Source organism: Piliocolobus tephrosceles, chromosome 2 (genome assembly GCF_002776525.5).
Source record: "Piliocolobus tephrosceles isolate RC106 chromosome 2, ASM277652v3, whole genome shotgun sequence".
NCBI classification, from domain to species: domain Eukaryota; kingdom Metazoa; phylum Chordata; class Mammalia; order Primates; family Cercopithecidae; genus Piliocolobus; species Piliocolobus tephrosceles.
The window spans coordinates 98,238,401-98,265,150 of record NC_045435.1 but is presented as its reverse complement, the minus strand read 5'-3'; the positions used below and the strand labels follow the sequence as shown (position 1 = coordinate 98,265,150).

Below are 26,750 nucleotides of genomic sequence, written 5' to 3'. Positions count from 1 at the left end.
TATCTGTTCACTTGTTTAGGGACACTGGATTGACTCCAGTTAATTATTACAAATAAGTCTGCTATGAATATTTGTGTACAAATCTTTCTATGGACTTAAACTTTCATTTCTCTTGGCTGGATACTTAGGAATTGAATGGCTAGATCACATGGTTATCTAATAGAATCTTGGTGTGGATTCTGAGCCTGGTTTTCTCTTTTTAAACACATAGTTAAAAGGGTTGGATTTTATCAGATCAGCTCTTTGCGCTAGAATCTTCTAGGAGTGAGGAGGGTGGGGAGAGGGTTCCAGTCAAACTTCCAAAGCCTGTCGTCCAAGGACTTCCTGGTCTGTTGTGATAGTAGAGACACTCTTTCCTCCGAGGCAGCATCTCTGGGTAGCTGCCCCTCTTCTACCTCTCCAAACCTATGGGGCTTGAAAGGGATTTTATAATCCAACCCTGCACTCCCCCAGGGTGAGCCTTTTTTGTCTAGAAGGTTTCTTTAGAAGATGCTTTCTGAGAATTGCCACCTCTGGGCCACTCTGGGCGATTCGCCTGTCTTCTCTTTCCATCTTTGCAGCCCTTGTGCCTGTTCAATCAACAGTTCCCACTTGGGGTTGGGGAAGGTTCTCCTTCATCTGGACATTTCCAGAGTCATCTATCACAGGGTTTCTCCTGGCTTTGCAACAGTCTGCCTGCCCTGAGGCTCTGGCCCTATTCTCTGTTGTTCTTGCAGGACTCAGGGCGGTGTTCATGTGCACAAGGATGGGCTGACGGTCACTTCTCCAGTGCTAATGTGGGTCCAGGTAAGCGTAGGGCTTCCTGTTCTCCTTCTGTCCCCAGCCTGTCTCACTGGCAGACTCATTGATTTGCTAGGAAGTCCAAAGGTGGCAGCCAATGAGAGCATCTGTTGAGACCAGGTCCTCATAGGAAAGTGGAGTTGGCATGGCTCCTGGGACCAGGCTCAGCCTCAGCTGGTGTCAACACTCCCAGGCTCAGAACTTCCAGGTGCTGGAGCCACAGTAGATGGCAAGTCCTGCCATTAACCATCTTTAAAATACCACAGAGGAAATCTTTTCCAAACATCTGCAGTCAGGCCCTGTGGCCTCCCTTGTACCATGAAATACAAACATAGGTTGGGTGTGGAGGCTCACGCCTATAATCCCAGCACTTTGGGAGACCGAGGCAGGTGGATCACCTGAAGTCAGGAGTTCGAGACCAGCCTGGCCAACATGGTGAAACCCCGTCTCTACTAAAAATACAAAAGTTAAGCTGGGCATGGTGGCACATGTCTGTAATCCCTGCTACTCAGGAGGCTGAGGCAGGAGAATCACTGGAACCTGGGAGGTGGAGGTTGCAGTGAGCTAAGATTGCACCATTGCACTCCAGCCTGGATAACAAGAGTGAAACTCCATCTCAAAAAAAAAGAAAAAGAAAAAAAGAAATACAAACATAGCCCTTAGGGTCTTAGTTCTCAGCCTCCAGGATCCCTTAGCTCCCTAAGCATTCAGAACGGCAAGTTATTGCCTGGCCAGTCAGACTCATATCAGTCCCAAGCCAGGCCTGCCTCTGAGGCTCAACAGGAAAGGAGAATGCCTGTAGCAGGATCTGGTGACCTAGGGGGCCACAGGAGCAGGGATGTGGAAAGCACAGAGAGGCATGGTAGCACCAGGGGCTACCTCATCATATGCTACAGGGTCCCCAAGTCCCTGAAACTGGAGGCCAACTAAGTGTGTGTCTTCCAAAGGCTTTTTTCAGTCCTCCAATACCTATCTAACCAGTTCCCTATATTAAATTCTTTTTGTTAAAAATAACTAGTATGATTTCTTTTTTATTGGTGTAACCCTGATTCATACACTGGAGAATTGGTGTAAAGGATGGATTTTTATCCAGACAAACTGGCTAGAATGTACTTCAGAGGGAGCTGAGCCAGACCAAGGGGCAGAGTGGGAGGGTCAGGGGTTAGAGGCAATGGTCAGTGTCAGGAGGTCCCAGTGATGATGTCGAGGGCATCTCATAGGCCAAGGCCTTCACCTGGGGAGGTGCGTAGTGGGTGAGAGCCACGCTTGGGGGTGGGGCCAGGGTGATTTCTGATCTGACACAGCCTCCAGGACCAAACTTGATCCTAGCTCTGCCAGCCCCTGTTCCAGCTGTGCCCCACTCCCTGCCCGAGGTTTGATGGGCACAGATAGAGAGGGCATCCACAGCCAGGGCTGAAAGGAGCCCTCCAAGCAAAGGCTGGGGGTGGTGGAGTCAGGCAAAAGTGAGAGAGTCTTCTCTGCCTTCAGGAAAACACAGGTCAGAGAGAATCTCTAATTCCTGCTGTGAAATCTTAGGAGGATGGTGCCAAGTTCTACTGGGCACCACCATCCATCCCACTCATTGGGTTTTGCTAGAAAGGAGAGTCCAACCAGACAGTAAAGGCTGGAATAGGGGCCTGGAACAGGTGGCCATCATCTCTATCCACTCCCTCCAGCCTCTGGCTCCTGGATACAGGGAGTCTGGGCCTGATGCTCCACTCTCATGGGAGCTCTCTACTTTGCTCTTCACTTCCCTGTTGCAGTAAAGTCAAATCACTAATATAGTGGCTTGAAAATGCAAATAAAAGAAGCCAAAAGTTGGCTGCCTTACTTTGTTTGTTTTTGAGACAAGGTCTCACTGTGTTGCCCAGACTGGAGTGCAGTGGTGTGATCATGGCTCACTATAGCCTCAATCTCCTGGGCTCAAGTATCCTCCCTCCTCAGCCTCCTGAGTAGCTGTGATTACAGGCTCATGCCACCACACCCAGCTAAATTTTTCATTTTTTTGTAGAGATGGGATCTCATTATGTTGCCCACACTAGTCTTGAACTCCTGAGCTCAAGTGATCCTTCTGCCTTGGCCTCCAAAAGTGCTGGGATTACTGGTATGAGGTGATGGCATGCACATGTAGTTCCAGCCACTCAGGAGGCTGAGATGGAAGGATCACTTGGGCCTGAGAGGTTGAGGCTGCGGTGAGCTAAGATTGCACCACTCCATTTCAGTCTGGGAACTAGAGCAAGACCCTGTCTTGAAAAAAAAAAAAAAAGGAGGGGGAGTAAAATTTGAGCATTGGTGGTTTATGATTCCATTTATTTAAAATATTTTTAGGATAGTTGACCTTTTTATTTGATTGATGCCTACTTGTTTAAATACTGTACTCTAGTGCTTACAAATCCCAAGTCATGAGTTTTTTCATCATCTGCCCAGAGTCCTCTGCTGTAATGGCAGGCACTTGTGTTTCAATTCTGAGGCTTGCATGTCTGATTCAGTGGTTCTGTGCAGTCATGGTGGGTTCTGTTTTTCTTCTCAGGCACTGGATATCATCTTGGAAAAGATGAAGGCTTCAGGCTTTGACTTCTCTCAAGTCCTAGCCTTGTCCGGGGCAGGCCAGGTTCGTTTGCAGCAGACTCTGCGTGCCATGTGAGGGTAACTGTCCTGGGCAGTGGTGCTAGTGTTGAAGAGATGGCTCCCCTTGGATGGGGAGCAGCTCATTCTTGACAGGCATTGCACACATTTCACCGTGAATAAAAATCCCTACAACTATTTTACTTTGGAGACTGTATAACTTGTCTCATTGCAAAAGGATCTGAGACAGTTCTTAGGAGTAAGTGTTATATAAAATAGGACTCTTGGTGAGAGAACTGAGTAGAGGTCCTCTAAAGGGGATGGAGGAAGCAATTGACATGAATTTATTATGACTCCTTGGGGGCACCACAATTGCTTTTCTATTTCCTGAAAGTAAAAGCAAAGTCAAAAATGATCCTAATAATGATAGTTGTTTCAGTAGAAGGAAGAGTATTAATAATGATATCAAAGGACATTGACTGAACACTTAGTGCATGCCAGATACAATTCTGAGGCCTTTCCAGATGCCACCCAACTTAATCCTTACAATTCTACAGGGTGGTGCTGTGGAGTGCTTGGTACACACTCAGGGCATCCTGTCTGGGTTTGATCCCTGGCTCTACCATTCACAAGCAGTGACCTGGGATGTGTCATCTGGCTTTCTGGTGCCCCTGTATTCTCATCTGTCATAGGGTCATTATGAGTATAAGTACATAGCACAGTGCCTCCTATTAATACGCAGTAAGCATTATTAAAGCTTGGGCTTCTGCTATGATCATTAATATTTCCATGAGGCACAGAGAAGTGATGTCACTTACCCAAGATCACACCGTGCTGGGAGTGGGAGTCAGGACCCAAGTCCATCTCATCCAGTCCCTTGGTGGTGCTGGGATCACTTTTCTCCATGCTGGATTACCATATTTTCAAATCCTTACTAGGATGTAACTAATTTTTCTGAAGATGCTTCTTCCTCCATGACCTAACAGGAATTTATTGTTTTGGTTCTTGTTAAACACAACAGAGATTCCCTGGGTGATCTTGTCTACTTCTCTCTCCCGAATCCCAGGCCTGGACACCCATTTCCCTCCTAGATATTCCCTGACCCCCATGAATGAATATCCCAAAATGCCTCAAACTTAGCATGTCCCAGACTGAGTTCTGTCTCCCTTCAGACCTCCTCCTTTCTGGGTTCTCTTTCTCAGGGAATTCTCCCCATCCACCCAGGGCACAACTCAATTGTCATCCCTGACTCCTCCACCTTCCCACCCCACATCCAAGGGTCCTCACATCCCACTGATTTGTCTGTGACTCTTGACTCTACCATGTCTTCTCCAGCACTACTTGCTTGTCATTCTTCTCCAGGTCTCTACTGCAGCCTCCCTGCCTCCAGCCTACCTTCCCCATGACTCCTACAAGCCCTTCATACATTCAGCCCTGTCCACACCACTCCCCCTGGTAATCCAGGGTTCCCACTACCTCCAAGATAAACCCCAGCCTCCTGAGCATGGTTTCAGGCACTCAGTGCTCAGGCTGTCTCCTTTCTCTTCAGCCCATCACGTGCCCGCAACCCAGCCTCAGGCCCACTGCTTAGAATGCCACCCTTCCCGGGACCTGCCTGGTGCCCCTCACCTGCAGATTCTCTGCATGCAACACACACTAGGACCCTTTCCTGATACTCAGGACCACTTCCACCCATCTGTACCCGAGTTGGTCAGGTGCCTCTGTTCGCACGGCCCTGTCACTGCAGCTCCATAGGGTTTTGTAATTGTATACTTGTGTCCTTTTCCCTGACTCCACTCCAATAGCCTGAAGAACAGGGACGATAGTATCCTATTCATCTGTCCCAAGCCTGGCATGATCTATGTGCTTAATAAATGTTCGTTGAATGAATGAATTAATTAATGAATGGGGTGAGTGAATAAATAAATGAATTTCAGGTAATATTACAAGCAATGTCTTTAAATGCAGCTTTACAAAAGGCATCAAAATCCAGACCAATAATTAGTTCTTGGACCTTTTCTAGAAGTTGTAGGGTAGACAGGGCAGAGTTCCTCCCCATTTTCTTGAAATGGAAACCAAATCTCAGGAGGGTGATGAGCTCTGTGACTAAGTGGCAGGGGCGGGTGTGGAGCCCAGTTCTTTGGCATGTGGTCTGGGGTCTTTCTGTGTCTCCAGGAGGCTGTGACACCGGTGTGTGGTCATGTGAACGTGTGCTTGGGTTTCCCAACAGCAACACGGAAGTATATACTGGAAGACTGGAGCCCAGCAGGCACTGACAAGCCTATCACCAGACCTCCCGCTACACCAGCAGCTGCAGGTAGCTGTGACTACATTGTGTGAGTGTGAGAAACTTCTGCAGAGTCCCAAGTCCTGTGGGTCCTGAAGCCTGCTCATCTCAGTGTTGCAGCTATCCTCAGGCACCCTCACCGGAAGAGCTTTCAACCTCAGGCTTTCGGGGAGAGACCCCATTGGGCCAGTTCTAGCTTACAGCACAAAGGGCTGTCCCATGTGTCTCCCACCAAGATCACTTGGGAAGAAGCGTCACAACTGCCGTGATAGGCAGTGTGACCGCCAGCCCTGGGGCAGCTCTCCAAGTCAGTGGATGGAGCTTAAGCCTGCGCCTTTGCCCTCCTTCCCAGGACTGTTTCTCCATCAGCGACTGCCCCGTGTGGATGGACTCCAGTACCACAGCCCAGTGCCGCCAGCTGGAGGCTGCCGTGGGCGGGGCTCAGGCTCTCAGCTGCCTCACGGGGTCCCGTGCCTACGAGGTAGGCTGAGGATGGAGGGGGTGCAAGCCGTGGTCTGGTTGCAGGCTCTGGAGGCATAGTGGGTGACCTGCCTCTGTGGGGATCACATGAGGTGGTGGAGGTGTTGGCCCTGCAGAGCCAGGAACAGGCACTCTGGCCCCTGGGTCCTGATCCAGGCCACCTGCCGCCCTGTGTATTCCCAGGCCAGGCTGGGTGTGCACATGGCTGTGCTCCTGACATGGAGGTGCTGTGCTTGGGGGTGAGGAGGGCTCCTCCTCTCATTGTCTGTAACCTGGGGATTACAACAGGATTTATGTTTTGGGTAGGTTTGAAGTTGAAAGAAGCCAGTGCATGTAAGGCACTTAGTGCAGTGCCTGGCAAAGTTCAGAAAAAAAAAAAAAGAATGTCTCTGTTCCACTGGTTCAGCGATGTCCCCAGGGGTGATTGTGATTAGGCCAGTTTGGGTCTTATGACCCAAGTAAGAGTTTTGGGGATAGGGCCAACCCTACTTGGGCCACCTGAAATAACAATATGTGGATGGGGAAAATACCCCGATCCCCCCTCTGGTGCCTTGGTCAGAACAGTCACCATGCTGTGTGAAGGGCAAGGGTTATTCACTCAGTGTTGTCCGGTCCTGATGTGGGAGAGGCCCTCCAGGAAGGCCCGAAAGTTACTCACTTCTCTATCCTGTGGGTGCAGAGCCATTGTTTACTGCCTGAATATTTGATTACTAAGGACATTTTAAGGATTTAAAGGCCAAAATCACATTGTTTAGTAGATATCAAACAGATTTAATGCTGATTTTAAAAATATTTATTTATTAGAGATGGGGTCTCACTGTGTTGCCCAGGCTGGACTCCTGGGCTCCAGAGCTCCTCCCGCTTCAGCCTCTTAAGTAGCTGGGATTACAAGCACACAGCACCATGGCCGGTTAGGGCTTACTTTTAAAAGCTTTCATGATACCTACTCCTATACAGCGCTTGCTACGTTAAACTCACTTTATGGAGATGATTATTCATTCTGTGTAGGATTTGGTTTCCTAAGAATTTATATTTCTTTTCCAGCGTTTTACAGGAAACCAAATTGCAAAAATTTACCAGCAGAATCCCGAGGCCTACTCACATACAGAGGTTGGTTAAATATTCCTATTTGAATGAAAGTCACAGTTGAATTCTTTTCATAATATGTTAGAATAGATACATCTTATGTGCAGTGACTGAAAACATTGATAAGCAGACATTAACAAATGATATATTCTATTTGCTTTTTTCTCATTGTCAGGACATTTTCAAAGAGGAGGGGAAGAATGGAATGTGGGAAAGGGAAGTCAGGGGTTCTCCTGACCAGAAGGGTGAGGGTGAGGGTCCAGGTGGGAGCACTGGGGACTGACATGTTCCCGAGACCACCTGAGTAGAAGATCTGGGTGTCTGAGCAGGCTGTGTCTGCTCACTTTCCTATGTGGTTAACACAGGAGGACTACCAGGCACATGGTTGGCGTGGAGTCAGTGTTTTCTTTGGAAATGTGTAGGACTAGGCCTTTGTGTCCCCGGCTGCGGCCCTTCAGCCAGAGCCTCTGTCACAGGAACCCAGGTTCATTCCTGGCTCCACAGTTGCTAAAGCCAGCACTTGTTGCTGCCTGAGAAACAGCCCCACACCCTGGCTAGTGATTTTCATCTTGTGATAAGGAAACGATCAGCTCACGTTAAACCAAAGCGCCTTTTTAATCTTAGAAATTAACATGTGATTTATTATTTAATGATTTGAGGTTCCAGATTACTCTGCAGCATTAGCCATTAATGTAGGCTTTGGGTGGTGGTGAAAACCCTCCCTAAATTCTGTGTGTGGAACGAAGTTGGCCTGACAGGGGACAGGGGGTGATAACATTCTCTCCACAGTTCCAAAGGCCCATGATTCTCATGCGGAAGTACAGACCCTCAGGGTGGCATTGAAAATCCATCATTTGTTTCTCTGGCTACTGCTCAGGGTCTGTGGCTTCTGAGGAGCCAGCTTTCCTGAAGCCTTGAGAGTGTCCTGGTTAGTTCTGAGGCCACACATCCACTTCCCTTGTGACCAGAAGTAAATGCCAAGGAAATAGAGGAAGGAAATCAGGGCACACATTTCCCAGCATGTGGATTCCGGATGGAAAGGCAGCTTCCCTAAGCCCTTTCTCATAGGGCTTTTGGCTTTTGTCTCTTTTGACCTTGGCAGTTTTCTGGCCCATCAGAAACTGTAGAGAATGAATGCTCTCCCGAGGAGTCCGCTCATGGTATTCCAGCAGCTCCCATCGGAGATGCACAGTCTCCACCATTATTTGGGCCTTTTGCTCAAAGTTTCCACTTCCCTCTCCAATTTTTTTTCATGCTGTGTGTGTGTCAGAAGCATTCAGTAGCGCAGGGTGTGTGGAAGTGAGGCACCTCTCACTGTTTCTTTCCTTTACAGAGAATTTCTTTGGTCAGTAGCTTTGCTGCTTCCCTGTTCCTTGGCTCTTACTCCCCTATTGACTACAGCGATGGTGAGCCTTGGGGTATGGGTGGGTGCCTGGGCAGCCTGCATGTGGCATGTGGGTGTGCAGGCAGTGGGAGCCTCACCTACCCTGAGTGGGTGCCAATCTTGTAGCCCTGTCATCTATTGCCGGGAAGGAAGTGTATTCATTATCCTTTGCCACTTACCAAATGACCCCAACACTTACCAAGTGAAGACCACCATGTTTATTTTCTCACCTAGTGTCTGAGAGTCAGGAATGTGGGGGCAGCTTAGCTGGGAGGTACTGGCTCAGGATCTCCCACAAGGTGGCAGTCAGGCTGGCAGCCGGGCTGAAGTCATTTTCAGGGTCGACTGGGGCTAGAGGATCCGTTTCCAGCATCATGCACATGACTACAGGCAAGAGGCCGCGGTTCCTCACATGTGGACCTCTTTATGGGGCCATTAGTGACATTGCAGAGAGGGAGGGAGGAGACAGAGGCCAAGCAGAAGCTGAGGAATCTTTTATACCCTAATCTTGAAGTGATGTGCCATCACTTTTGTCTCATCTTACTGGTCACACACTAGGTACAGCTGACCCAGTATAATGTTGGGGGGAACCTCACAAGGGGTGAAGACCAGGAGGTTGGGATCAGCAGGGGCAATCATGGAGCCTGGTTCCTGCAAGGAGCTATGAAAGCTTTTGTTTCACATTTGGTGAACTCATGAGATTTATGAGCTTCTAGAATCAAAACGCTAAAAAAAATAAATTGCGGATGATGCCAGTGAGGAGGGAAAGCTGGGAGGAGGTTGCTGCAGGAACTCTTGGATGAGCCTAAGAGTGAGAAGAGTGTGGACAGAATGGGGGTGGAGAATGCAGGGCGGGAGCCCAGAGCTGTGGACGTGGCTTCAGAATGGAGCCTGGGATGCTCTGAGCCTCGTGGGAGTCCATGGGAAGGTTTTGAGGGCTGTTGTGTGCCAGGCTTTATTCTGGTTTCAGGAGAGAGAGTGACTAAGGAGTGCTATTAAGCTTCCCTCACAATCTGAAGGAGGCAAAAGGGTTCCCTACAGCTAGCTCCGTAGAACTCAGACAGGCAGAACAGTCAACTTGGAGTAGCCTGTATGTCCACCCGTGTTCTGCACTTCTGCCACGGGGCTGATAACCGCAGCAGCTGCTGCGGGGGGCATTCCAGAGGTTTATGTTCCTCAGCCACAGCTGGGCCCTCCACTCTGCTCCCCTTCACTCACCTGAGATGGCACCTCCTAATTTCACCTGGGCAGGTGACACCATCAGCATCCCAGCCCACCTCTGTCTGCCTCCACATTGGCCCAGTGGAGGAGGTCTCTCCCCGCATGCTCTGGGTTCCCTGTCCTTTCCCATCCTCAGGGAAGCCTTGGGAGGAGGATGTTTTAGGAAGGAGCTAATAGGTTGATCTCAGTGACCAGGAGGAAGTTTAGAGGACTCTGAGACCTTTCCTTGAAAGGTCAGATGAGATTGAGAAATCCCTGGGGGCTGACCTGGAAACCTAAGGGACATAGAGAGTGGTTACTGGTCAGTGTGTTGCTGCTAGTTCCAGGCCCCCTGGGAAGTCTCTGAGCGGCAGATTTCCAAGCTAACTGTAGTGTTTGAGTTGATGAGGAATATTTGGAGGAGGTGTGGTGCCATGTGTTTCCAAGGGCCCCTAGGGCCTCTGGTTCTCTGGTTCCAGAACAACACAAGCATGCATACCTTCCATGAAGAAAGAGCTCCAGTATAAGTTGCGTCAAGAGAATTATCTGCTGTTTGCCAGATTTGTGCATTTTCACAAAAGGTCCGTTTTCAAGATGTGTCTGTTGTTTGTTTCCTTCCTTCCTCAGGTTCTGGAATGAATTTGCTGCAGATACAGGATAAAGTCTGGTCCCAGACTTGCCTTGGCGCCTGTGCACCTCATTTAGAGGAGAAGCTTGGCCCACCAGTACCATCATGCTCAGTTGTGGTAGGTCTCCTTTCTGGCGATGTGGCTCATTTAAGAGCTGGCAGTTACCAGGGAAGCACTGTAGCACACACACACACACACACACACACATACACACAGACACACACACACACACTGCACACTCCCTTGTTCATTCACCTGCAGGCATACACATGCAGGGTCTTCAGTTTAGCCTAAGATATAAGTCAGTGTCTGGATCAGTGCCTTGCACATAGTAGGTGCTCAGGTACATGCCTTATGGTCAGCAGGACTTTGGAAAATTCCACTAGGAATTTATTAGAATAGGGATAAAAATGGCAGGTGATTGCATAGCTAAAGAAAAAATGCACAGAGTGCTGAAAATCTAGGGACTGCTGATGAAGCTTGAAGAAGGCAGCCTTGGGGAAAACAGAAAGAAATACCAGAGGCGCTGGCACAGCACAGACCCTGGCACTGGACAGCCTGGGACTGAATCCTGGTTCTACCAGCTTTGTGCCTTTGTGTCTCGGTTTCCTCATCTGGAACAAGGGGAATGCTGCTGTTCATCTTACAGGGCTGTTGTGCAAATTAGATGAGTTAATATGTTTAAAGCACTTAAAATAGTGCCTGGTCCCATGGGTAATGGGAAAAACATTTACCCATCCCGGCGGCCCCACCCGTTTGCAGTGGACACTGGCTGTGAATGCGCTGGTGTGTCCTAGTTGGCCAGCCCTGTTCTCCATTGTCCTGTGGGCACAATGGAGTAGAGAGAGAGAGAGATCTGGGTCCTGCCTCTGGGACCCTTTGGTGGGAAATGCTTACTACAGAGCCAGAACAACCAGAAGGAACTCTGGGTGGGAGAGAATGTTGGTGTGAACAAGGGACAAGGGCACTCTGAGGCCTGGAGGGAGTCGTGTAACTAGGAGTCTTGGGCCATGTGGAGGAGGGGCTGCTGTGAGGACTTCTCATTGGGAGTCTCAGCCACAGAAGCACTTTTGTTTTCTTTTCAGAGACGGAGTCTCACCTTGTCACCTGAGTTGGAGTGCAGTGGCATGATCATAGCTCACTGCAGCCACCAACTCCTGGGCTCAAGTGATCCCCCTGCCTCAGCTTCCTGAGTAGCTGGGACCACAGGTGTGCACCACCATGCACAGCTAATATTTTTTTTTATTTTGGTAGTGACAGGGTTTCACTATGTTGCTCAGATTGGGCAATTCTCCTGCCTCAGTCTCCCAAAGTGCTGGGATCACAGGTGTGAACCACTGCACACACCTGTGTGATTCACATTGACATGCTGAAAACAGCCTCTGCCACCATGAGGCGGAACATCAAAGCCAAACCATCAACATCTAAAGTATGCCATGAGGCCAGTGCACGGAGCTGAAGGAAGAGCCATGTGGCCCTGTGGAAGCCGACAGCGCAGAACCCAGACAGACTGACGCCGGTCAGAAAGGCAGAGAAAGGGCAGACAGAAAACAGCCAAGCCATCGGGACTGATAATCCACACGTGGCTTTTAGTTGGATGTGAAATTCAGAGCAGGCTTTGTTTGCCTTATGCGAGAACACTTGCCTCCAAGAAGGAGCCTGTGCAGACGAGCAGCTTGAGGATCAGGAAAGAACTGACTCTGAAAAGGCATTTTCATTTGTCACATAGGTGTCACATGTTGGGGAACCAAGCAGGACCCATGTTTTTCATCATCCCTCTTTTTGCAGGTAGTGCTCAGATAGCCCTCCCTGCACACTGTCTTTTTTGGATTATTTTCCTTAGAACATTGTTCTCTGCACTTTCACGTCCAATTGTTGTTTATCCAGTCGCTGGGGTGATAGAGCGAGTGTGCAAGGCATTATCTGCTCCCATGAGTTTGCTTACTGGCGTCCGGTACCTTTGTTTTTTTTTTTTTTTTAATGCTATATCAAGAATTTGGAGCTTATAAAGCAAGCACAAGTTAGGGGTTGGTTTGTTCTCTCTACCTGAAATCTCAAGATCAGTTTTCGAGATGACCTCATGCTCGTGGTTCCAAACCTGCACGGGACTTCTCTGGCGATTTGTGAACAGGAGGGACACACCCAGTTTGTGACAGGGAGTAGTGTGACTCCAGGCTCTGCAAGACATTCCTTCAGCTCCGGTGACCTGGAGCCTGTAGCATTTTCGTGGCCTGAAGCGTGGGTGGCTGTGCTGAGCAGGCAGGATTTACCTCAACAGAGCACCTTTGCTTTATCCCCGTCCCTCAGGGAGCCATTTCTTCCTATTACATCCAGCGCTACGGATTTCCTCCAGGATGCAAAGTGGTGGCCTTCACTGGGGACAACCCAGGTGAGTATCAGGGAGTTTCACTGTCCGATGAGCCTGACTGGGTCCATGCTGGACTTTTGAGAATTCCAGTCCAGCCTCTTGGTGAAGCCTTCTGTGGTCGTTCCCCACCACCCCCACCCTGCGATCTGACTCCTTGTACCTGCCCCATCTCAGCTCCAACTCTGCCCTCAGAAGCTGGTCAGTCTGCTCTCTCTGGATGAAAACTGCTCAATGATTAAGGAAGGCAGTCTTTCCCGCCTCATCCCTAACCTGTCTTTTCTGTCCCAAGATGAATAGCTCAATTCCTCCAACCTTTCCTCTAGGACATGGTTTTAAGTCTCTGCCCTGTCATCTGATCTGCAGCAATGACTTGTTTCTCGTCCAGACAGCTCATCTCCTTCCCTAGCCTCTTCTCTTCCTCCTCCTCTCCTCTGGGTAGTCCTGAAGCCACTCCTGGAGGGGCCCTTGGATCTCTGAAGGAAGGCCAGGTGGGCTACACTAAACAGCACCGTAACTACTACCCCTCAGCCCCACCCCAGGAAAAGTCTTTTTCTCACGATCCACCAGATTAGGGTTACATTTAATTCTAACTAGAAAGGTTAATTTTAACCCTAATTGGAACGGTTACTTTCTGTCCTTTCAGTCTTCTTTCTGTGCTTATAAATAAGCATTGTTTATTTTAATCAACCTGGGCAGTATCGTTCTCATTTTAACAGTTGTCTAGAGCTCAATTGTCCAAGCATTTATTTCACCAGTCCCTTATGGATGGAGGGTGGTGTTGCTTCAGTGTTTGGGCAGTGCAAATGATGCTGAGATGCACATTCGGTCTCATCTCTTTGTTGTTACAGGATAAGTTCTCAAAGGTGGGATTCCTGGATCCAAGGCTTCTGACACACACGCTGCTGATTGAACCTCAGTGGCAGTGTTTGAGTGCACCTGTTCCTCACTCCCATTTCACCTTTACTCACATGTTAATTCACTCAGCATTTAGTGAGTGCCTATTATGTGCCAGGCCTTCCTTCAGCGCTGGGGCACTTCAGCAATCAAGGCAGATAAAGGTTGCTGTTGGGAGCCAGGTGTGGTAGTGTGCACCTGTAGTCTTAGCTACTTGGCAGGCTGAGGTTGGGAGGATTGCATGGTCACGGAGTTCGAGGCTGCAGTGAGCTATAATCATGCCACTGCACTCCAGCCTGGGTGACAGAGTGAGACCCCACCTCTATATCTCAAAAAAAAAAAAAAAAAAAAAAAGGACTGCTGTTGTGGGCCTTGTGTCTAAGGCAGGGCACAGACATAACCTCACCCCCTTCTTTTCCATTACTGCCTGTGTTTTTCTCTGCTGTGGATCCTTGGTGTCTTGTCTTGGCCTGCTTGATTCTCTGCACTCCTGGGAGTGCCTGACAGTGGAGGGATGTTTGGACCCCTTCAGGGAAGAGACTTCACAGCTCAAATCAGAGGCCCTGCTAACAGAGACTTCACCCCCCACCCCTATGACCTTCTCCTCTTAGGGCCTCCTGAGAGCCCAGCTCCCCCTGCTCCTGCCTCCACCCTAGGGTGTGGGTGGGGGTTGGAGGTGGAGGCTGTGCGCCTGCCTGGAGAGCCCTGTGGTTTGCTTTGTGGTTCCCACGTGGCCACCAGCTAACCAGAAACTCCCCTCCCATTCTCAGCATCGCTGGCAGGCATGAGACTGGAGGAAGGTGACATTGCGGTAAGGCAACTTCCCACACCCATAGGCTCTTTCTGTTTCCACACTCACACCCACACTCTGATAAGTAGCAGAGATGCTGCTGGGACCCAGACCCTGAAGGACCAGGATCCAGGTCCCTGTATATCAGAGTGTCTGCCAGTTCCAGAAGACAGTGGAGGGAGGGGATGAGGGCACACATCTTTCTCAGAAGGTCATTGTTCTTTGCTGGATGGGCAGGATCCCTGCCTACTTCACAGTGGCCAGTCTTAGTGCGTGCAGTGGCAGAGGGTCAGATGTGGGGCCAAAGGGCTGTGAGCAGCCCAGATGAATAAGGAAGACATAACCCAGGCCTTCCTACTTCTAGTGGGAAGGTCATGTGGGTAACCAGCCATCACCCAAACCATTATTTAGATGCAGTTGTGGGAAATCAGCACAGAAGATCTATGAAATCTGCATCTGGGGGGCTAACTCCTGGCTCATCTGGTGTGGGAGGGTCAGAAGTGGCTCTGAGAAAGTGGCCTTGCATCTGAGGTCTGCAGCATGAGTAAAGTGACAGGGTTAAGGTGGGTGGAGTACAGCACGTCGCTGGCAGAGGGCAGTGTGTATGGGCAAAGCCCAAGGTGCCCCGCCTCTGCCCATCTCTCCCCAGGTCAGCCTGGGCACCAGTGACACCCTGTTTCTCTGGCTCCAAGAACCCATGCCTGCCCTGGAAGGCCACATCTTCTGCAACCCGGTTGACTCCCAGCACTACATGGCACTCCTGTGGTGAGCCTGGGTGTTGGTTGGCACCATTCCCTGGGTGAGGAGGTGTGGGCAGATGTGGCACCATCTTGAGGACCCTAAGTCATTCCACTAAGCTCTGGAATGACTCCCTCCACTTTCCCAGGCTCTGCTGGGCAGCCGAGACCCCCAAGGACTCACCGACTCTTGCTGACAGCAGAGCTGGGTGGGGAATAACCCAGGACCCTGAGTCCCTCAAGCCCGGGTTTGAATCCTATCCTCACCACCTATATCCTGTGTGACCTTGGGCAAACTCCGTAGTGTGGCATGTCTGAGCCACACTTTCCTCATGAGATGGGGAGGGCAAGAGCATTTACCTCACATTGTTGCTGTGACCTGTCTGGCATGCGGTGGACCCTCATAGCGGAAAGGACATCCTGCTTCCCAACAGCTCTCATGGAAGGGACATGCTCTGTGCTCTGACCACAGGCCTTTGGAGACCTGTCCAGAGCTCCTGAGGGAAATGGTTTCTGAGCTCCTAAGCCCTAAGAAGTGTTGGAGAATGTGGCTAGTTAATCTAGCCCGCCCTGCCTCATTGTGCCCATGGTAGAATGTGCAGAAACCGGACGGAGCTCCCTGTCTCTACCTGGGGCTCCTCTGTGTCAGCCTCCTATGTAAACAGCCTAAGATAAGGGCATTTCCGGTGCCTCCCAGGCGTTCAGGGGCCTGGAATCTGAGGAAGCGCCTCTGATACCTAAGTTTCAGAGCCTGCTGTGCACTGACTAGGGGTTGTGGTCCAGCCTGACCTGCAGTTCCTCTAACTGGGTCTCTTTACTGAAACTCATGGGTCCAGTGAGCAAGCACTGGCTCCCTTCCTCAGAGCTATACCCTCTTCTGCAGCTTTAAAAATGGCTCCCTCATGAGAGAGAAGATCCGCGACAAGTCTGCGTCCCGTTCCTGGAGCAAGTTCTCTAAGGCACTGCAGTCCACAGAGATGGGCAACGGTGGAAACCTGGGTAGGCCAGTTGGTGATGCCCAAGCCTGTGAAGGGTCAGCAGCTGCCAGCTGGAGGTGCAGGGCCTGGGGCCCCATGAGCTGGGGGAGAGGAGGGCCGTGGAGAAGTCCAGGGGAGCGCTGTCTGTCTGCACTTCATTCCACAGATCCTACAAGCTGGTGGGGAACCCTGTGTTCTAAGCGAGGGTGGGCCTGTAAGGCTGTCCTTGGCTTCTGCTCTGAGCAGAAGATCAGGCCATAGCTACATCTTCTGTCCCCACCAAGCCCCTGGTGACAGCATCAGAGAGGGCAGCCTCTATGCTGGTGTATCCCCATTCACAGCCCTCTGCCCCAGGCACAAGGAAAAGTGCCCAGTGTCTCGGAAGGCCTGAGCAGGGAGGGGCTGTGCCTCCCTTGGTCAAACCTGTGTTGATATTTTAGGATTGACTGGGCAGCTGCTTCCTGTTCAAGGCTGCCGAGTGAGAAGAGGAAGAGTTGTCTCTGAGAAAAGCTAGCTCAGGGCTCCCTGGTTCCCTTCTATCCTGTTGGAGAGAAGAACTGAGAATATTTGCAGGTCTCATCTGGGGGATGAAAGAGAGCCAGGGGACCCGGGGATATGGGGTCATTTTGCCCTGTTCTACGTCTGTTGAGAAGCCGATCTTTTGTTTTTTGACTAATGACAGCTGATCTCTTCCTGGTTTTATTTCAGGTTTTTATTTTGATGTAATGGAGATCACCCCTGAAATTATTGGATGTCATAGGTTTAACACAGAAAACCACAAGGTACGTGTGCTGTTGGTATTGGAGTTACATTGACTCCATTTGTGAGTGTGAAGTTTAACAATTGCCTATGAAATTATGTGACTTTTGGGGACTTCATTCATTCACTCATCCATTATATCATACACACTTGTGGTGTGCCAGGGTACATTCTAGATCCTGGGGAATCTGTAGGACATGGTCCTTTCCCTCAGGGAGGAATGCAGAAAACCTGAGCGTTCTCTTCCAATTTAGCAAATGCTAACACTATCATTGAGTATCACAGAGCTTATTTCCTTGGCGAGTTTTATCCTATACTCTACAAGAACCCATGAATCTTGAGATCATTAATTTCCTCCTGGTTGAAAGAGCCACCGAGCCTGGGAGGTTCTAACGTTTATTGAGCCCATTTGGTGCCAGGCATTGTGCTCATGGTTTTCTGTACCTTCCTCATTTACTTTTCTTTCTTTTTTTTTTTTAATTTTTTTGAGATGGAGTCTCACTCTGTTGCCCAGGCTCGAGTGCAGTGGGATGATCTTGGCTCACTGCAACCGCCGCGTCCTGGGTTCACACGATTCTCCTGCCTCAGCCTCCTGAGTAGCTGGGATTACAGACCCAAGCCACCACCCCCAGCTAATTTTTGTATTTTTAGTAGAGAGGGGTTTCTCCATGTTGGCCAGACTGGTCTTAAACTCCTGACCTCAAGTGATACGCCCCCTCCCAAAATGCTGGGATTATAGTTATGAACCACCATGCCTGGCTATCATTTACTTTTCAAAGCAATAGGCACTATTGTTCCTCTTTCTAGATGGAGAGGTTGAGACTCAGAGGCTCAGGCTAAATAATCTGCCCAGAGTCACAAGGTCATAGGTGGTGGAGGGGGCTCAAATCCAGTCCTCTCTGGCTCTGAAGTTGCTGTTTTCTTTCTCCTCCACAATGTGACCTTTCCCAGGAAGGATTTAGTTGGTTCTTGCTGCTCGAAATTGACATTGCTGTTAGATAGTCACTGGAGAGTCATCACCACCTTTTGGATTGTACCTGAGAGATGTTTCTGACCCCAGTAAATGGGGGGTTTATGTAAGACACTCTATCTGGAAACTGTAACTGTCCGAGCTGGCATTGGATTCAATGGCAGATGATGGCACTACATGTTGGATTATGAACGGAAAGCTTTGTATAAAGTAGGAAGTTCATTTCAATCTTCTGATGGAGAATCAGTTTGGTTTCTTTTATTAGAGGGAGAAGTTATGCCTGTTCTCTTTCATGCATATCAATCCTAGATTTGTCAAGGAGAAAGTAGTGTTCTTCATTCATTCATTCAACCAACAGATATGTATGATTGGTGCCAGGCACCCGGGACACAAAGGAGAACAAGACATCGGTGGCCCTTGCTCTCTAGAGCCTGCTGTCTAGGAGGGGGAGGGACAGTAGACGAGTGAATGAGCACGTACATGAATGCAGCAGGTGCTAAGGCTGGGAAGCAGAAGAACAGAGTGCTGCAAGGGAAAGCAGCTGGTGGGTGGGCTGGAGACTTATCCTGGGTGGGGTGATTGGGCCTGGGCCTCTCTGAGAAGGTGGCCTTTAGGTTGAGGCCTAAAAGTACTCAGGATCTCACCATGGAAAGAGTAGGATAGACTTCCAGGCAGAGGGAGCAGCTTGGGAACTAGAAGAAGGTTGGTAGGGTCAGAGTGTAGCTGTTCATGAGGGGGATGGCGGCAGGTTCTAGCATTGGTCTCAGGTGCCAGAGAAGCAGGGGTGAGCCTGGGGTTGATTCCCATCAGTGCTAGCTTGAAGGACATGCCACAGGGGTGGGATCTCAGCGTAAGCTCGTGGCTGTCACTTATCTAGTATGTACTGCATTTTCCAGGCTCTGTTGTCTAATCTGATCATTGCAACAACCGTAAAAAACAGGCACCACTATTATCTCCATTTTGTTAAGAAAAAGAATGATAGCAAGACTAATGTAACTAATAATTATTAAAGATTGCAGGGCTGAATGGTAGACAGAACTTGATCTCTCAGCTGCCTGAGACTAAATTCTGTAATGTCTCTGACTCTTCAAAGTGACATGCATGTGAGGCTATGGGCTTGTGTGCTTCAGTAGTGTGTTTGTGTGAGTGTGTGTGACAGGCAAAGATGGTGGTTAAAGAGCCCAGCTATGAGTTTCAAATCTGGGCTATTGTTTAAAAAGATCACACACACACACACACACTTGCACACACAGACACACACACACACACGAATGGACAATGAGAGTTCCTTACTCTGTGCCCACCTTTTTCTGGAGACAGGTCGCAGCATTCCCTGGGGATGTGGAGGTTCGAGCACTGATTGAAGGACAATTCATGGCCAAGAGGATTCACGCAGAAGGCTTGGGCTATCGAGTCAGTAAGTGAGCCACTGGCAGCATGTGTCCTGAGGTGGGGGCTCAGGGCCAGCTCACACCCCGGGGGCCAGGGCTAGTGGGTCAATGTCTACTAAAGTTTTCTTTCAGGGGGCCTTGTGCAGGAGGAAGATGGAGCCTGACCTTGGGGATGGGATGAGAAAGTGTGTCAATTGGCACTTGTAGGCAGGCATAGAGTAGCAGGTAGGTTGTTCCTGCTTCTCAGCTGTGTCCACAATAGCCTGACCTTTTGACCAGGACCTGTAGGACTTGGGAAAGGTCTTTCTGTAGCCCTAAGCTCCAAGCTGCAGATGAGCTGTCTTGAGCTCTGGACTCCGAAGACATAGGCAGTGCAAGGTCTGGGGACATGAGTGGATCTTGTCCTTCTAGCCTAGCCAGGTCCCATTGCCTGTGGGACACAGTCTGTGTCTTTCAGCTTGGAAAGGGAAGAGGGAGCTGTAGTACCACTGTCAAAACTCGGAAGACTGATATCTCAGTTCATTTTCTGTTGCCTATAACAGAATACCTGATCCTGGGTAATTTATAAGGAAAAGGAATTTATTTCTTACAATTATGGAGGCTGAGAAGTCCAAGGTTGAGGGATCATATATGATGAGGGCCTGCTTGCTAGTAGGGCTCTCTGCAGAGTCCTGAGGAGGTAGAGGGCATCACATGGTGAGGGAGCTGAGTGTTCTAGCTCAGGTCTCCCTTCCTCTTCTCAGAAAGCCACCAGTCCCATTCCCACAATAACCCGTTAATCCATTAACCTGTTAATCTGTTAACCCATGAATGGATTAATCCACTCATAAAGCCCTCATAACCCAATCTCCTTAAAGGCTCCATCTTTCAATATGTGATGTTGGAGATAAAGCTTCAACATGAGTTTTGGAGGGGACACATATTCAAACCATGGCAACTGGCATGGAGAGGGCAGACCCAGGGCTGGGGGAGGCAAAAGGAGGAGAAAGGGATTTCTGAGAACTTGAGCTGTAGAATAATCAGCTTTAGGGGGTCAGTAAGTTCCCTTTACAGGTGGCGTTGAAATGATCTAAGGGTCTGTAAGGAGGTTGGACTGGCCACCTATAAAGTCCAGGTTTCTCAGATGTATTTGTCCCTCTGGGCTATAGCTGTTGTTGCTAGAGAAGATAGTGAAGCTGCTTTGCTTGAGGGCCTTCCTATGACACTTTGTGGACAATCCGAGTTCTATGTAATATATATTTTGTACCTTTGAATTGACAGAGTAAAATGATACTATAAAAATACCCATTAGGAAACCTCCTGGAAAGCCTGTTAGACAGCATCTACTAAAGCTGAATACACGCCTAGCCAGCAATCTCACTTCTAAGTAAAGGCACAACAGGAATTTGTGCATGTGTTTACTAAAGATGTACAGGAGAACATTCATTGCAGCACTATGCTGAATAGCTCCACAGTGGAAGTGGCCCAGTGCCCGTTAATAGTAGACAGGAAAAATGCATTGTGGTGCATTTGTACAACAGGATACTACACACAAATGAAAATGAACCAGCCTCAGTGGTACACAATGAAATGGGTGAATCTCACCAAATGTAACACTGAGCAAAAGAAGCCAATATGGCAGGGTTCTCTATACATCAAGTTCAAAAGCAGATGAAAGTACAGGCCAGGCACAGTGGCTCACACCTGTAATCCCAGCATTTTGGGAGGCCGAGGCAGGTAGATCGCTTGAGTCCGGGAGTTCGAGACCAGACTGGACAACATGGTGATACCCCATCTGTACAAAAAAATACAAAAATTTTGGGCCATGCCTGTAGTCCTGGCTACTCAGGAGACTGAGGTGGGAGGATCGCTTAAGCCTAGGAGGTTGAGGCTGCAATGAGCCATGAGACCCTGTCTCAAAAAAAAAAATTAAAAAAGCAGACGAAACTATTTACTGTTGTTGGAAGTTGGGATAATTAGTAGTTGCCCTTCAGAAGGGGCCTGTGGGGTGCTGGTGATATTCTGTCTCATGTTCCATGGGTGTGTTTAGTTTGTAAAAATTTATGAAGATTATAGGCTTATGATGTGTGCATTTTTCAGGATGTGTGTTCTAGGTCAATACAATATTTTAAAATATTTAAAATTACCACCATGAGCATTCCGAATGCCCTCATCCCACCACCCTAAGTGTAAAAAGACATTTCCCAAAGGTCTGCAAAGACTTCCAAGTTCCCTGAAAATGAGACTGGGTGAGCAGGGCAGGGATAGTGCTGGAGTTGGTGGAGTACCTGGCAGGTGTCCTCTGGCTCTCAGAAGGGGACCCCAGGGAAAGGAACAGCCCAGCATACAGGGAGAAGCAGTTAGGGTAGAAGGCCCCTATGGGCTCAGGAGGAGCTGATGGGATTGTGGCATTATTCCCAGCCTCTAAAGCATTTCTTATGCAAAACAGCATAGAGTTACTTATCCTCTTAGCAAGCTTAAATGCAGAATCAGACCTGTCTTGCCGCTGTGCTGAGTGATCACTTAAATAGACATACTTGGAACCAACAGAGGTTGCACACACGCGAGGACTCATTCTCCAGGCCACCATGTGGACTGGCCAGCTCTAGTTTTCGTTCTTGCCCAGTCATCATCTTATTTGGCTTTAATAGTGTCTAAGGGGAATAAAGGGCACTTTGAATAAAAATGATTATTGTGATACTAACAGCTGCCAGCATTTGTTGGGCACTGAGTGTGTGCCTGGCCCAGTTCCTTAGCAATTAATCTTTTTTTTTTTTTTCTTTTTGAGATGGAGTCTCGCTCTGTCACCGAGGCTGGAGTGCAGTGGTGCGGTATCTGCTCGCTGCAAGCTCTGCCTCCCGGGTTCATGCCATTCTCCTGCCTCAGCCTCCCGAGTAGCTGGGACTACAGGCGCCCGCCACCACACCCGGCTAAATTTTTGTATTTTTTAGTAGAGACGGGGTTTCACTGTGTTAGCCAGGATGGTCTCGATCTCCTGACCTTGTGATCCGCCCACCTCGACCTCCCAAAGTGCTGGGATTGCGGGCATGAAACACAGCACCTGGCCAGCAATTAATCTTTATTAACAACAGTACCTCTGAAATAGGTACTGATATGATTCCCACTTCACAACCAAGGAAACCAAATCTTGCAGTGGTTAAATAACTTGGTGAGGACTGGCAGAGCTGGGATCTCAACCAAGCCATTCTGGCTCCAGATGCTGGATTCTTAACCACTGGCTGAACCTGCTTTTTTAAAGGAACAATTGCCCTCTTGATGTTTATAGACACCATCAGGCATGATAGACACCATCTGGGCAGGGCTAATAAGCCATAGTTTTCAGCTTATATTTCAGTGTGTTTCATGTTGTTTAGGTTGATTGTAAAAACAGTCAAACCTTGTAGCAAGTTTGAAAAATAAAGAAAAGAAAATGGGCCTAGTGCTCACACCTGTAATCCCAGCACTTTGGGAGGTGGAGGTGGGAGGATCACTTGAGCCCAGGAGTTTGAGATCAGCAACAGAGAGACCCGATCTTTACAAATAATAGTAATTATAAATATCCCAGCGTAGTGGCATGTGCTTGTGGTCCCAGCTACTGGGGGTGGGGTGGCAGGGGGTGGCAGGAGGCCGGAGGGATCGCTGGAGCCTGGGAGGTCAAGGCTGCAATGAGCTGTGATTGTGTCACTGCACTCTAGCCTGGGTGACAGAATGAGACCATTTCTCAAAAAAATGAAGGAAAATGACTCATAATCCCATCCCTCTCTCCAACCACTGGTACCATTTGGGGACATTTTCTCCCAGTCTCCTTTATGAGCTTATTTCCATACAGCCATAGTTTTGTTCCTTTGTACCTTATACGCAAAGGGTGTATACAAGAAGCAAAGTTTGTAAAAAGTCATCTTTGTGGTGCTGCGTATGATGGCCAGGTTACTTTTCCTGCATTTGGCCACTGAAGGTGTTCTTGTTTTTTTTTTGTTTGTTTGTTTTCTTTTGTTTTTTTGGAGACAGGGTTTCACTGTTGCCCAGGCTGGAGTGCAGTGGCGCGATCTCGGCTCACTACAACCTCCGCCTCCCAGGTTCAAGTGATCCTCCTGCCTCAATCTCCCGAGTAACTGGAACTCCAGCTGTGCACCACCACGCCCAGCTAGTTTTGTATTTTCAGTAGAGATGGGGTTTCACCATGTTAGTGGCCAGGCTGGTCTCGAACTCCTGACCTCAAATGATCCACCCACCTCTGCCTCCCAAATTGCTGGGATTACAAGCATGAGCCACTGTGCCTGGCCATTGTTCTTGGTTTTCCAACATGGAATCACACTAGAACATCTTCCATAGCTTGAATTGTTTCCCCAGGAGGATGGCATTCCAGCGATGAAACTGAGAGAAGCTGAGAGGTGGGGGCTGAATGTCTTTTCCTGGACAGAGCCAAGGGGCTGGATGGAAAGCAGCAGGGTCTTAAAACAACTATTTGTTTTAAAATACATAACGAATGGATGTCTTTTTATCATAAAAGATTCATGCAAAACAGAAATATGGAATAAGAAGCAAATGCCCCCTTCATATGCCTCTCAGACTCCTTTCCTTCCTTCCAGACTGTGACTTCCTTCCTGTGAATCATACAGAATTGCCAATATTGAAGAAGTTTTGATTTACAAAAATGGCAATTTCTTATGGTTCAACCTGATACATGTGTGCATGTGTATATATATATTTAACAGAAATGCTATTATATTCTATGTGTTATTCTGAGACTTGCTTTCCTTAACAGTATGTACAGGTCTACCTTTTCTAATGTTTTCTAATGACTGGCATGAGGTTTGCTAAATTATTTTACGGCCCTAGTTGAAGGACATTAAGATTATTTCTTGTTTTGTTTTGTTTTTGTTTTTGTTCTTGTTTTGAGACAGAGTCTCACTCTGTTGCCCAGACTGGAGTGCAGTGGCACAATCTCAGCTCACTGCAACCTTCGCCTCCCGGATTCAAGCGATTCTTGTGCCTCAGCCACCTGAGTAGCTGGGATTACAGGTGTGCACCATACCGCCTGGCTAATTTTTGTATTTTTGTAGATATAGGGTTTTGCCATGTTGCCCAGGCTGGTCTCAAACTTTTGACCTCAAGTGATCCACTCATCTTGACCTCGCAAAGTGCTGGGATTGTAATTTCCACTTTCACCATCTCATTCTGTGTCCTGTACCCTTGTCCCTAGTTCATTCTTGTTTGTGTATTTTTTTTCCCTTGAGCATGTTAGCTAAAGGTTTGTATATTTTATTAAGCAATGTTAATATTTTGTTTTGTGCTCCCTTTTATTAATTTTTTTTTTTTTTTTTTTTTTTTTTTTTTGGAGACAGAGTCTCACTCTGTCGCCCAGGCTGGAGTGCAGTGGCTGCTCACTGCAAGCTCCGCCTCCCAGGTTTACGCCATTCTCCTGCCTCAGCCTCCCGAGTAGCTGGGACTACAGGCGTCCGCCACCTCGCCCGGCTAGTTTTTTGTATTTTTTTAGTAGAGACGGGGTTTCACCCTGTTCGCCAGGATGGTCTCGATCTCCTGACCTCGGGATCCGCCCGTCTCGGCCTCCCAAAGTGCTGGGATTACAGGCTGGAGCCACCGCGCCCGGCCCCCTTTTATTAATTTCTACTTTTATCTTTTTAAATGCCTTCCTTCTACTTTATAAATTTTTTTCTTTTTCTGTATTTTTAAGTTGAAATCTTAGCTCATTTATTCCCATTCTGTATTAACTTCTAATTTGTGCATTTCAGAAGGCTATATGTTAACTTTATGTAACGTATCTTTCGTTTCTAAAAAGATAGTAATTTTCATCTTTTTATGCACCAATGAGTGAACTGGCCCCTTGTCCTTTTGGTATATCTTCCATCATTCCTTAAGCATTTCCATAGCTTCTAGCATAAAAAAAGTTTCAGGCTCATCTTGTTTTTTCCTTGAATCAGCCCTGTAATCTTCCATTTATCCAAGGAGCCCTGACTCCTTTGAGTGGGGAGAGATGTTTGGATGCTGTCTCTGGATGCTAATTGCTACTGGGATATTGCTGTTCCCAGCCACTTTCAGTGGGCTGAGTTGGGAAATAGTAGGATATATATATATTAGGATATATATGTATGTAGATATATACATATACATATATATGTATATGTATATTCTGGAGGGATCAGAAGAATCAACTTTGTCACTGTTAGGATAAGATACAAATATGGGAAGGAAGAAAGCCAGAATGAACCCCATGGTGTTGGACTGGAAGGGGAGTGTATAGTGTATAGAGTATATATAGTGTATAGAGCATATATAGTGTACATGTATATGTGTAAATCTACATACATATATATCCTAATATATATATATAGCCTAATATTTCCCAGCTCAGCCCACTGAAAGGGGCTGGGAACAGCATCATATATATAAGTCTGTATCTATAGACACATTTACCTTTCTATTTATCTGTCTATCTACTTCTCCATGTGTTGAAAAACGTGAGTTCAACCCTATACACTCCACTTCCAGTCCAACACCATGGAGTTCATTCTGGCTGTCTTCCTTCCCACACTTGTATCTTATCCTAACAGTGACAAAGTTAATTCTTCTGATCCCTCCAGATTGCTGCCTCCTTGACATGCAGGCCCCATTTTGGCTTCTCTGCTTACCTTTATTTGTGTTGTCTCTGTGGCCTCTCTCCAGCAGCCTCTTGGATCTGCCCCACTCTGGTTATGTACTTACATGTGGCCCTTGAGCCACTTCTGTTTGCCTGTCTAATGGCTTTTTAGGGAAGGAAGAAAAAAAAGAAAGGTAGGCAGGTAGGCAGGCAATAAATATTTTTAAAGGGAAGAGTCCATTTACATTTAATGTAATTATTGAAATGATTGGATTTAATCCAATCCATCCATTTATTTTTTATTTTTTTCAATCCATCCATTTACAAAATGGATTGCGTATCAATTTTGCTTTTTCTTTTCTTTTGTTCTATATGTTCTTTTTTCTTCCTTATTCTTTTCCTGTCTTATTTTTGGATTAGCTGAGCAATGTTTAGTATTCCATTTTATCTCCTCTGTTGGCTTTTTAAGCTATACACTTTTTAATTGATTTTTACATTGAAATCCTTAACTTGAAAAGTCTGATTTGCACTAATATTATACTCTTGAATTTTTTTACCAACATGCTTGCACTACAAAAACAGCTAAAGAAGTTTCCCAGGCTAAAGGGAAAATCATACCAGATGGAAAGTCAGAGCTTCAGGAAGGAATGTAGAACATCTATAAGAAGTGGATTCTCAGCTGGGCACGGTGGCTTAAGCCGGTAATCCCAGCACTTTGGGAGGCCAAGACAGGCAGATCACGAGGTCAGGAGATCGAGACCATCCTGGCTAACTCGGTGAAACCCCGTCTCTACAAAAAAATGCAAAACACTAGCCGGGCTTGGTGGCGGGTGCCTGTAGTCCCAGCTACTTGGGAGGCTGAGGCAGGAGAATGGC

At 48.0% G+C, this 26,750-nt stretch overlaps 1 protein-coding gene across 2 annotated transcripts in view; it reads left to right on the top strand.

Annotated features, from left to right (window-relative positions):
- The window catches only part of XYLB (xylulokinase), a 76,833-nt gene that overhangs the window by 21,799 nt on the left and 28,284 nt on the right, over nucleotides 1-26,750 (top strand). For both annotated transcript variants that reach the window (XM_023231756.1, XM_023231757.2), the window contains exons 3-15: nucleotides 717-786; nucleotides 3,311-3,391; nucleotides 5,576-5,662; nucleotides 5,985-6,113; nucleotides 7,157-7,222; nucleotides 8,532-8,604; nucleotides 10,410-10,528; nucleotides 12,719-12,800; nucleotides 14,444-14,484; nucleotides 15,113-15,228; nucleotides 16,084-16,199; nucleotides 16,886-16,959; nucleotides 19,227-19,323. In XM_023231756.1, the coding sequence (XP_023087524.1) occupies nucleotides 717-786; nucleotides 3,311-3,391; nucleotides 5,576-5,662; nucleotides 5,985-6,113; nucleotides 7,157-7,222; nucleotides 8,532-8,604; nucleotides 10,410-10,528; nucleotides 12,719-12,800; nucleotides 14,444-14,484; nucleotides 15,113-15,228; nucleotides 16,084-16,199; nucleotides 16,886-16,959; nucleotides 19,227-19,323 (1,151 nt within the window). The remainder of the gene's footprint in view (nucleotides 1-716; nucleotides 787-3,310; nucleotides 3,392-5,575; nucleotides 5,663-5,984; nucleotides 6,114-7,156; nucleotides 7,223-8,531; nucleotides 8,605-10,409; nucleotides 10,529-12,718; nucleotides 12,801-14,443; nucleotides 14,485-15,112; nucleotides 15,229-16,083; nucleotides 16,200-16,885; nucleotides 16,960-19,226; nucleotides 19,324-26,750) is intronic.